General features: G+C 45.8%; 2 protein-coding genes across 3 annotated transcripts; one reads left to right on the forward strand and one right to left on the reverse strand.

Moving 5' to 3' along the window:
- The first annotated feature begins 217 nt into the window (after positions 1-217).
- Positions 218-2,126, forward strand: fuom (fucose mutarotase). 2 transcript variants are annotated; one of them, XM_085477836.1, is made up of 6 exons: positions 219-589; positions 790-858; positions 950-1,020; positions 1,123-1,221; positions 1,320-1,393; positions 1,832-2,126. In XM_085477836.1, exons 1-6 carry the CDS (start codon positions 505-507, stop codon positions 1,896-1,898), a joined length of 465 nt encoding a protein of 154 aa, XP_085333962.1. In that variant the 5' UTR covers positions 219-504; the 3' UTR covers positions 1,899-2,126. The 2 variants fall into 2 exon arrangements, with proteins under 2 accessions (XP_085333963.1, XP_085333962.1); XM_085477837.1 differs by lacking the exon at positions 790-858 and having other exon boundaries at positions 218-589.
- LOC146695569 (uncharacterized) lies at positions 1,808-3,329 on the reverse strand. The gene is made up of 4 exons (XM_085477834.1): positions 3,197-3,329; positions 3,009-3,063; positions 2,839-2,876; positions 1,808-2,752 (listed from the first exon to the last, which is right to left on the reverse strand). Exons 1-4 carry the CDS (start codon positions 3,202-3,204, stop codon positions 2,308-2,310), a joined length of 546 nt encoding a protein of 181 aa, XP_085333960.1. The 5' UTR covers positions 3,205-3,329; the 3' UTR covers positions 1,808-2,307.
- Between the last annotated feature and the right edge of the window lie 9,168 nt (positions 3,330-12,497).

Below are 12,497 nucleotides of genomic sequence, written 5' to 3' on the forward strand. Positions count from 1 at the left end.
TCACGTAAGCACAGTGTGGTTAGATAACTTTTACTAACTGAAGCAAAAAGAAAACACAAACTATTTATAAGCTTATTTAGTATTCGTTTAAGCCACATTAGTATTTTATGCTATTATTTATTTGTTCCAAAAACTGGGCTTTCGGATTTTTGAGACTGTATTTAAAGTTTAAGAAAAGTGAGCTAACCAATCAGATTCATCAGTTTTAGCACGTGATCCGTTTACGGTCATCTAAGGAAGACTGTCAAGATAGTTGTTGCTAAAGCTACTAAACCCTTTATCCGACAAACCAACAACGAAAAATAATAAGAGTTTGAATCTTAGCTTGACGACTGAATCTTCCGCCATAACAGTTAACATTTACAACTTTAAAGTTTGTTTTTCTTCCTAAATTGGTAATTTTATGTTTCTAGCATGTCACAAACGAAGACGGAAGTTGGCTACAGGCACTACTCTCGCGTCGCTTGAGCCGTCTCCGATTCTCCGTGTTTTGAGGCTGCAGGAATGGTCGTGCTAAGAGGAATCCCCTCTGTTTTATCACCTGAACTTCTGTATGCTCTCGCTAAAATGGGCCACGGGGATGAACTGGGTATGATAATTACACGCATACAGAGCTGCTAACAGCAGTGACCTGTATACCCTGCTTGTAGGCATGCTGCACACTGCTGTGCTAATCTGAGTTTATGTCAACACCACGTAAAAAGGATCATTAACCTGTAGCTACACGGCACAGTTACAGAGATTTTACTCACTCTTCATGAAGTCACTCACTCGTTTAATTATTTTCAGTGCTTGCTGATGCTAATTTCCCAGCATCTTCTATTTGTGCATGTGGCCCAAAGGAGATAAGGGCTGATGGTATGTAAATACACCTGCCTATAAAAAAAAAATGTGTGTGTGTGTGTGTCCTTCAAGTTTAGCTTTCAGACTGTGTCTAACCTTAATGCAGGGTTGGGGATCCCACGGCTTATGGAGGCTGTTTTGAAGCTTTTGCCCCTGGACACCTATGTCCCCTCTCCGGTACTGAGCTAAAGCATCTGCATAGACATTCTGTCGTTTTTGTGCCTGACTGTTTAATATTTAGTTCATATAATGTAAAATCTGTGCTGCATGCTTTCACAGGCTGCAGTTATGGATCTAGTAGATAGTGACAAGCAGAGAGGTTTAGCTGTGCCTGTGTGGGACACCTACGAACAGCTCTTGAGCCAGGCAGGCTCTCAGGTAAGACAACCCTTTCACCCTGTTATTAAGTGAAACAAAATGAGTGTGTGTTCATTTGATTTGTGACTCTCTGTGTGCTGATTTCTGTTTATATACAGGTTTCTCTTGAGAAGGTGGAAAGGTTTGCTTTCTATGAACGAGCCAAGAAGGCCTACGCTGTTGTGGCAACAGGGTTGGTGTATTTTCTCTGCCTTCATTTGAGTCTAGGTTCAGCTAGATTGAGTTGCATTGCTAAAAGTGCACTTCTGTGTTTCAAAATCAAGTGTAGAAATGGTTCCGTTTGTAAAAAAGAAAGAAAAAGATGTTCCGTGCTAGAAATCATTCTCATGATTTATCTGTCAGTTGTTGTTGTTTTTCTTTTTGTTTTTTTCATAAATTAGCAATCCTACAGCATCATGAATCAAGAAGTGTCTCATCTCAATAATCAGACTGTTGCACTGATTTTAATCGCTTCATTGTCATGAACAAATCTGGATATCATTGCAGAGGCCTGGAGCTAGTTTAATTATGGAGATTATGGTCTGCACGCTAAAGTTTAAAATCAACACAAAAGGCATTTTTCTTTTTCTTTCTTTCTTTTTTTACATTGTGTCTTTATGATTTTCCTCAGGGAGACAGCTCTGTATGGTAACCTGATACTGAAGAAGGGGGTCATCCCTGCTGAGCAGCTACAGTGACACGCACACACACATTTTGAACACATTTGATGATTTCAGTTTTTATTTTTCTGTTGTTCTGTGATATTAGGCACTAATTGAATTCTTTACAGTCAAAATCATCATATTTTGTGAATTCATATGCATTTTTTTCAAATCTGTAATCACTGCTGTAAATACAATCTATATTTTTATAACTGATTTCTGCATTATGTTTATATCAATAAATAAATGAAACACAGTCTCTGATGGGAGTGTTTACAGTATCTTTATCATCAAGATGCATATGAGCGACACAGATTTAGGTGTTCTTGCTTAGTGAAGCTTTAAGGCAGTGTAATTGAATCAAATGAAGCTCTTGATTTTTTTTTCTTTTTACTCAGTTGCAGCTACATGAACTTAAATGATAAAGAGCTGAGTTGTTGGAAGATCAGCGATGGTAGATCATATCCAAATCTTCCTCTGGCTCAGTGTGCTTCTGAGGTGGAAAATTGACAGGATAGGCAGCTCTGATGTTGTCCTGGTGAAAGACCGGCCTGACTGGTTCTTTGTGGTAGACAGCATCCATGTCCTCCTCAGGCTCAAGGTGAACCCTGGCCTGAATTTTAACCGCCATCTGAGGTATCACCGGCTCAGCCTGGACAACAGGGGGGACATCCAAGTTTTGGTTTCGACCTCGGAGGAGATTACCCGTTGAGGGATGGTACAGCTCATCCAGGTCTTCCTCAGCCTTCAGATATTTTTTCTCCTGTCCGCTGCCTCTCATACTCTTCCAGATCTTCATGTTGGGGTCAATATCATAGTGGGTCCTATCCATATCCTCAGGAGGCTCAACTGCCACTGCCCAGGCTGGCCTACCTCTCTCATCTATAGACCTGAAATGAGTATCACACACCATTTGTTTTTATCAGCCTAAGCAAACATGAGAACCTTTCTTTTAGTTTAAGAAACTTCAACTCACATGACAGCTTTCTGGAAGACTTCATCTGAAAGTTTATTCTGAGAGAAGAGCACAAATAATACAGGATTACGATTCAAATAAATACTATTAACCATAAAAACATGTTTAAAAGTAACAGTAAAGCTGATTTATTTCAATGTAATATAAGACTGGAAGTAATATATACATACCCAAGGCTTTGCTGTGATGCCAAGTATCAGCGAAACACAGACGATTAGAGAAATCCTACCAGGGGAACCAATTTAGGTTAATTGCTAGAGTTCTACTTCATAAACACAGATCCCTGTCAACTTACAAAAACAACTCATCTAATCTATAAGCATTAAAAACCAGCTAAATCTTTGAAGAGATTTCTCACCTGAACATGGTGCGTCTTCGTGCTGGCAGCTCAGTGTTTGGAACAAGATTGCCTTTTGATCACCTGCTACTGAAACGAAGGACCAAAGATCTATCTATAAACCTGCTGTCCCGACCTTTGTATCCTCCAAGTGCAGGCTGTAAGTAACTTATCATTTCTAATCTCGCCTGTGTTTTGTGTTGGTGCCATTAAAATTCCTCTTTCTGTCAAAGTGTCAAAGTACACTCCACGTAACTGAGCAGAACATGTCAAATATAAAATGTCTTTCTTATTTATATCATCCTATATTTTTCTTTGTTTTAATTTATCACAGTTATGCAAACACAGCTAAAATATGTAATAAATATACAATATTGTAATTACATTTGATGCAATTATCTCCCTTATCAAGGCTGTAAAGTTCCTTGTCTTTATTACTGAGAGTAAGAGATAAACTTTATTATCATGCAGCAGTAGTTTCTCCAAGCTCTATACGACGACGGTATCTAACCTCAGTAACTATTGTATACATGGCTGTATATATGTCAGCTAGTTAGCAGCAAGCACCAGTGGATTATCCTTTCTTTCTGTGCTTGGTTACATTTGCAGCATTGTATTAAACTGCAGTTTTCTATCTGAACATCATATCTTCACTGGTGATGAGTTCGGAGCTCATCTGCTGTCATTGTGTGCAGAAAGACGGTAACAAATCACACACATATTCATCTATAAAATCATTCTCCGTGAACTGCAAGCACATTTTACCACTGGTAGTTTTAACTCAATACACTCACACAGTTGCACACTGCATTTTCCACAGAGTTTGGTTTTCCTGCTCTCTGTTTTAATAATCTTTTTATTACATATTTTCACCGTTTCTCTCTCATTGGGTTTAATGCCCTGCTGTGTATCACAACTGTGTAACATCAGGAATTGTTCACTGAAATATCTCAACTATTCTGAGAACTGTCATGAAGTGCTGTGAAGATATTTATGATCCTCTGCTGATGAAGCCTAATGACTAGCACCACCACCAGGTTGACATGTAGTTTTGTTTGAAATGTCACCACAGTGGCATGCACTGCCATAAAATCTGATAATCTTTGCAATGATGTGATCCCTTTCCTGACATTTGCTGTAAGGAGATCAGGTTCTATTTGAGTTTGTCCAATATTTTGGTTTATTCCTGTAAAACAATGACATCCACCTCATGCTAAGCCCTGTTTTGTGTTCATCTCATATATTACATTGGTAAGTATACAGTAATTAGGGTACAACGAGACTCTTGAGCATTCTGCATGTCTTTCAAATAATTATTCTTACACACATATAGACCTGATTTACTTGTCTGTCCTTTTTTGTGTTCAACTTACAGGCATGAGAGTCAAAGTGCGATGAGTTGATTTTCTGGTCTGATATCACGCCAATAATGCATCTATAAATGTGCAGATAAATTATTGTATTTTCATTCATCGGTTGAACTTAATTAGCTCAGATTTGTTCTCATATTGAAAACATTCTGCGTGCTATAAACATTCCCCTTCTATTAGGGATTATGAATTTAAGATTTCAGCTACGTCACTTAGGCTGACTGTAAATAAGAAGGACAGGCAACCTAATCCTAAGATTAGTTTGTAAGCTCAAAAAACACAGTGGCTTGAGCTCAGCTTCCATCTTTTGAGAAAAATCTTAAGATAAGAGACCTCATCTTCCTTTTTCCTTAGAATTCCTCTATTGTTATCTGCCTGGGTGCAAAACATCTGTAGATGATGTACAGCTGCTAAGATCATGCATGAATTTTGAATAAACTGAGGGGACGTGTTTCCTGCATCCCCTAAAAATCTACACTTACTTACTTATAGGCTATAAGATACAATAATACACAATAGCCTTTTTGAATACGTGTATATCACTGCAGGACCCACAATCCAAATACTGGTCCTACTTTAAATCCTGAGTGTGGATTTTACATTACACATATGTAAAATCAAGTTTGACATATGTATAATGTTACAGTGCCACAAAGCAAAAAAAAATGCACACACTTCCCATACCAGGCTTACTTTCATGAGAACTTACCCAGATTCAGACGGAGTCCTATTGTGTACAGCTTTAATCACTTAAACAGACTAATCACCCTTCACATGCACATCCATGTGGACAGATTGGAGGCAGATGATAGGTCTGTGATCTTAGTGCCAGGCACCACAGACACTGAATCATCTACGAGTTTGTCAGCTCTTCATGCCAACATCTTATCATACTGCAAAACTGCGTCGGAATAAAACATTCATTCATTCATGTTTGATGCACAGACTGAGTTGTTTACATTACAACTCAATTCTGAATTGCTGCTTTCTGATATGCAAACTCTGGGATTTATGTTAAACATCTGTAAGTTGAAGCATACAACCATAATTTTCCTCAATCAGCTTACCCCTGAGGAATATAAGTTCATTTCAGCTCAGTGTTTTAGCATTTCTGGCAGTGCCTCCGTCAAACTGCTGTCGTGTCTCTTCGCTAAATGTCTTTCACTGTTCATCATGGCAGCAGGGGACCCATTAAGTTAACCCAAGTTAATATTTTCTCATGCCAACAGGATTCAGTGTAATGTACAGGAGCTGTAAGATACAACACAAACTTCCTGTTCGGTTTAGGGGACGGCTCCAGCATGTCGGCAGTCTCGATCAGATTCATGTGTCCAATATTACGAGACAGTCTGGCTTGACTCGCCCCCGCTGAGTGGTCTGCTTCTTTACTAAAACACGCCTTAAGCAAGCAAATACCAGACATCTTTGGAGGCACTTATTGTAAATCTGCCTTTAAAAATAGTTTAAAACCTCCTAAAATAAACTAAACAGGAAGAAATGACTGCTCTAACCGTATGCTGAAAAACATTATGCTGTTGTGTTAAAGAGAAATCTACTAAAGTGAAGGTAAGTCATTAAGAAGGCACTCTTTTCCTACTGTTGTCTTTTGACAAAAAACAAAGCCACATTATGTTTGCACCAACAAGTTGATTTCCAAAGAGATATTAACCAAAATCTGTCCTATCACAGCATGGTGGAAAAGGTGTTCTGAAAAAATTAAGGAAACATATCAAGAAGAAGACAAAAGGAGACGTGGCAGGCCTACAAAAAAAAATGTCTACGGCAGATAAAAACATGGTGCAGGCTCTGTCATGTTTTGGGGCTGCATCTCAGCCAGTGGTGTTGGGGATGTTTCCAAAATTGATTGAATTATGAACACAGAAAAGGGCCATCAGATTTTGATCTACCATGCAATATCATCTGGAAAGAATCTGATTGGCAACTGCTTTGTTTTTCAGCATAACAATGATCCCAAACAAACTGCCAATGCAGTAAAAGTATACCTGAATAGAAAAGCGCACAGTGGAACACACAGTCATAGCTGTACTCATCTGGACCATGGTGCTAATAAGAATTTACTATTCCTTTAGATAAGATCTGGTCTTTGCAAAGATAAACATGAAAGAGATTGTGATTTTCAGAATATATCGACCATTTGTAAATAGCGGACATTACTCATGTATAGTTTTGGGCTTTTTATGGGCATGTTTGGGCATGTTTATGATCAGACATTAAGGCCTGCACATGTGATCTCATAGAAACCACACCTTAAGACATCCAAAGGAGTCTTGAAGGTGAGCTCTGATGAATATAGTGCGATGCAGCTCTTATCCATCTGCCCCTTATTCCCTGCACATACACATCAAACATCTCTACATGAAACCCAGAGGCAACCAGCAATGGACCGACCACAGGACAGTGCTCTCTGAACTTCTAACAGTCCCGCAGGTTTAAAAATAATCTGATCCTTTGTATGAGTAAGTGGTGCATCACTCAACCCATCTAGGTGCTGCAGTGCTTTTAATCTGTGTTTTGAACTGAAGTTTACAATCAGTGGGATTAGCTGAAAAGTTAAGGGAAGTTGTTTTTCAGAGCAACACTTAATGTAAATCTGTGTGGCAAAAATGTGTGAGCTTTGAATTATATGCATATATTTCTAAGTCATTTATTTTAAAACATGCAAAAAGAATTATGCAATTAAAAGGAATAGTAGCTAAAAAAAAAACCCAACTACCTTTGTAAAACAACAAACTATCAGCAGCAACTGAGGCTAATTTTTTTTACAGACTAACTAATTCCATGTGCTTTTCATGCTGATGCATAATAAGATATCCAGTGTGGAATATTTTGACCCTATCAAAATGAATTTTTATTGGTATTCTCTGATAGTGAACTCTCAGGGTTGCTCCCCTGCATTTCATTCTGTAACCACTTTCTTTCTCTCCATGCTCAAAGAAAAGCAGTTATTATTCAGTAAAACCAGAAGTGTCATGGTCCCTGTGCCTCACCAGCTGATTCTGTATTAGGCAACATGTTTTCTCTCTCTCTCTCCTGCCGGGGCGATGCTCATTATGGGCTCCCGCCCCTGGCCCACGCACCTGCTGCCGATCGGGATAATCACAAGGCCGATTTAAGACAGCAGCACTGTGTCACTCGTCGCTGGATCGTTGAGTTATCAGCGTCAGTCGCTCAGTAGATTGTAAATAAGGATCTGTGAGTTCGTTCCGTCTGTTCGCCTCTAACTATAATCTCTGTGTACAGATCTATCCCGGACCTTTCCCTGCCTGCCTGTCATCCCGTGGACGAGTGAGTGGATGGTGTTTCCCCAGTGTGGGGAGTGAAGAGAGAGAGCCTTTGGAGGACGTCAGATTCCCGTCTTTTCCCTCACATACCCTGGACCCCCCTCCCCTCCCTCCAGCACTTTGTAAATAGCATCACCTGGTGTCGTTGTGTAAATAAAATCTGTAAATCCTGTAAGGAGTCCCGGTCTGCGCCTGAGTCCGTTAACTGAAACCTGACAGAACGATCCAGCCATCATGGACTCAGCAGGTCGGGACCCAGCCGCTCAGGACCCTGTCGCTCAGGCACTCATCGCTCAGGGAGCTGCTCTGGCTCGACATGAGCAAATGCTCGAGCGGCTCCACCACGAAATGGCGGCGCTTACGCAGGCGGTCGCTCGCTTAACACCTCTGGAGAGTGATCCCCGGCCGGCGGCTCCCGCCCCCCAGGAGCCTGCGCCTGCCGCTGCGAGCGCACCTCCGGCACCTCTGCCACCCTCGGACGGACCCCTGCCCACGCCGGAACCTTTTACGGGTGAGTCGGACAAGTGTGCTGGTTTTCTGGCTCAATGTACTCTTGTGTTCCGTGAGCAGCGGCGCTTCCATAACAACGACAGTGCCAAAATAACCTTTTTTGTCCAGTTGCTGCGGGACCGGGCTTTAAAGTGGACTCAGGTCGTGCTTAGCTCGGATCCCGGGATTGCCTATGCTGATTTCCTGTCTAAATTCCAGACTGTGTTCAATAAAGGCTCAGGCGCTGAAGTCGCCGCGCTTCGTCTGCTGAACTACAAACAAGGGAAGCGGAGCATGTCTGACTATTCTATTGATTTTTGGATTTTGGCTGAAGAGACAGGCTGGGGCCCGGAGGCCTTACGGAGTGCACTGCTCAATGTTCGTGAAGAGGTGAAAGATGAACTCATTGTGCGAGATCTCCCCGACTCTCTTACCGAGTTAATGGCTTTATGTATCAAGGTGGATGACCGGCTGCGAGCTCGTCGTCTGCCGCGGCACTACAATTCCCAGGAGGCCACGGGGCAGTGGAGGGCTGGCTCCACCTCGGAGCCCAGCTCTTCCCGGCAGGCAGAGAGCGCAGACGGAGGAGAGCAACCCATGCAGATTGGAGGCTCGCATCTCTCCGCCGCGGAACGCCAGCGCCGTATCTCTGCCGGTGAGTGCCTCTATTGCGGCCACAAGGGACATGTGGTCGCCTCTTGCCCATCTCGAGCAAAAGGTCGCGCCCACCAGTGACGGTAGGAGTGCTGGTGGGGGGTCTCAGCCAAGACAAATCTCCTCCACGGTTAATGCTGTCTGCCCAGCTCACGGTCAACACCAAAGGTCATGTTCTCTCCGTTTTGATAGATTCAGGGGCGGAACAGAATTTTATTGACTCTGAGTTAGCAGACCGCCTTCAGCTAGGGCAGGAACCTCTTCCCCACACTTTGCATGTCACTGCTTTGTCCGGCCAGCGCCTACCTGACATTACTCACGTCACTGAGCCCGTTATTCTTACTCTGTCTGGCAACCATACTGAGGAAATGTTTTTTTGTGTTTAAGGCCACTCGGACGCCGCTCGTTCTCGGGCACCCCTGGCTTCGTCAACACAACCCGTGCATTAATTGGCTTACGGGACGCATTACGGGGTGGGGAGAGGAATGCCATATGACCTGCCTTAAATCCGCCTCACCGCCTCACACACCAGCCTCCCTCGCCAAGTCGACCGCGCCCTCCGATTTGTCCGGAGTGCCCCCTGTTTATCATGATCTCGCCGAAGTGTTTCGCAAGGACCGGGCCCAGTCGTTGCCTCCTCACCGACCGTACGATTGCGCTATCGACTTACTCCCTGGCGCGCCATTGCCTACTAGCCGTCTCTACAGCATCTCTCTACTCCATAGCGAGAGGCTATGGAGTCATACATCTCAGTCCCTCGCCGCCGGCTTGATCCGCGCATCCTCATCGCCCGTAGCAGCAGGGTTTTTCTTCATCGAGAAAAAAGACAAGTCTCTCCGCCCGTGCATCGACTACCGTGGATTAAATAACATAACCATCAAAAACAAATATCCACTCCCACTTCTGACCTCTGCTTTTGAGCTGCTCCAGGGGGCGACAGTTTTCAGCAAATTGGACTTGAGGAGCGCATATCACTTAGTTCGGATCCGAGAGGGCGACGAGTGGAAGACCGCCTTCAATACTCACCTTGGACACTTTGAATACTTGGTTATGCCGTTCGGCCTCTCTAATGCTCCTGCAGTTTTTCAAGCACTCGTTAATGATGTTTTGAGGGATTTCATCAACAGGTTCGTCTTCGTCTACCTCGACGACATCCTGATCTTCTCCAAATCACTGTCAGAGCATGAGACCCACGTCAGACAGGTCCTGCAACGCCTGCTGGAAAATCAGTTGTTCGTAAAAGGTGAGAAATGTGTCTTCCACGTGTCCACAGTTGCCTTCTTAGGCTACGTCATCGAGCAGGGAGACCTACGTCCTGACCCAGCTAAGGTGAAAGCCGTGGTGGAGTGGCCTGAACCCCCCCCAACCGACGGCAGCTGCAGCGGTTCCTCGGCTTCGCTAACTTCTATAGGAGGTTCATCCGGGACTATAGCAAGGTAGCTCTGCCTTTAACACAATTGACCTCTCCCAAGGTTCCTTTTCAGTGGAACGATGCTGCCCAATCAGCCTTCCTGGAGCTGAAAGAGCAATTCGCCTCAGCACCCATTCTGGTCCAGCCTGACCTAACCCTGCAGTTTGTGGTGGAGGTGGACGCATCCGACACGGGAGTAGGAGCGGTCCTCTCGCAACAGAGGGATGGTAAGCTCCACCCGTGTGCCTTTTTCTCCCGTCGTCTCACCCCCGCAGAACGCAACTACGACATTGGCGATCGGGAACTTCTTGCCATCAAGCTCGCCTTGGAGGAGTGGAGGCACTGGCTGGAGGGCACTGCCCAACCGTTCATCGTTTGGACAGACCATAGGAATCTGGCATATCTGCAAACCGCAAAGAGGCTTAACGCCAGACAAGCAAGGTGGGCTCTGTTTTTTACGCGGTTCCACTTTTCAATCACTTACAGGCCAGGATCCCGCAACGTCAAGCCGGACGCCCTGTCTCGACAGTTCTCCACCTCCGAAGACCCGGCGGACCCTGCTCCCATCCTCCCGGCCACCTGTGTGGTGGGGGCTGTCTCCTGGGAAATCGAGTCGGCCATTCGCGAGGCTCAGAGAGCCGAACCGGATCCAGGAGGCGGCCCTGCGGGGCGCCTGTTCGTTCCCCAACCTGTCAGGTCTCAGGTATTACAGTGGGCACACACAGCCCGTTTCTCCTGTCACCCAGGAATACACCGCACAATTACTTTCCTGCAGCGCTACTTTTGGTGGCCCACCCTGAGCCGGGACGCCAAAGAATACGTCTCCGCGTGTACAACCTGCGCTCGAAACAAGACCCCAAACCAGCCACCCTCGGGTCCGCTTCATCCCTTACCCACGCCTACCAGACCATGGTCCCATGTTTCTCTGGATTTTGTGACCGGCCTCCCGCCATCTGCAGGTAATACGGTCATACTCACGATCATTGACCGCTTTTCTAAGGCGGCTCACTTTGTTGCTCTGCCCAAGCTGCCTACAGCATTGGAGACTGCTCGCCTGCTCACCACCCATGTCTTTCGCCTGCACGGCATTCCAGATGACATCGTGTCTGACCGGGGTCCTCAATTCATGTCCCGGGAGTTCTGCACCTCATTGGGATCTAAGGTCAGTCTCTCCTCTGGTTATCATCCGCAGAGCAATGGCCAGTCCGAACGGGCGAACCAGGAGTTGGAGGCGGCCCTGCGCTGCGTCGTCTCTTCCAACCAGGCCGTCTGGAGCGAGGAACTGCCCTGGATCGAGTACGCCCACAACAGCATGACCTCCTCCGCCACGGGCCGGTCCCCTTTCGAAGCTTCTCTGGGGTTCCAGCCACCTCCTTTTTCCCTCCATCGAAGGCGAACACTCTGTGCCATCCGTCCGGGCGCATCTGCGTAGGTGTCGTCGGGTGTGGAAGGCCACCCGGGCTGCGTTGTTACGCACCAAGGACCGCAACAAACGCTTCGCTGACCGCCGCCGGTCCTCCGCTCCCGCCTATACTGTTGGGCAGAAGGTATGGCTTTCCACACGCTTCGTTCCCATCCGGGCGGAATCCAGGAAGCTCTCTCCTGCCTATATCGGCCCGTTCGAGATCTCGGCTTTGGTTAACCCTGTGTCTGTTAAGCTCAAGCTGCCTCGCAACATGAAGATACACGATGTTTTCCATGTGTCTCAGGTTAAACCTCTCCGGTCCAGTCCTCTGTGCCCGCCTTCCAGGCCCCCTCCTCCCCCCCGGCTCGTGGACGGTCTGCCGGCTTACTCGATCACCCGTATCATGGATTCTCGGCGGCGGGGGCGTGGCTTCCAGTACCTGGTGGATTGGGAGGGCTATGGCTTGGAGGAGCGGTCCTGGGTCCCTCGGGCGGCCATCCTGGACCGGCGCATGCTGCGGGCGTTCCATCGTCTGCATCTGGATAAGCCTGGTGGGTCGCCAGGGGGCTCCCGTTGGGGGGGGTACTGTCATGGTCCCTGTGCCTCACCAGCTGATTCTGTATTAGGCAACATGTTTTCTCTCTCCTGCCGGGGCGATGCTCATTATGGGCTCCCGCCCCTGGCCCACGCA

Source organism: Copadichromis virginalis, linkage group LG13 (assembly GCF_057382275.1).
Source record: "Copadichromis virginalis isolate Kocher_CV1m ecotype Utaka linkage group LG13, C_Virginalis_male_GT1.1, whole genome shotgun sequence".
Taxonomy (NCBI): Eukaryota; Metazoa; Chordata; class Actinopteri; order Cichliformes; family Cichlidae; genus Copadichromis; species Copadichromis virginalis.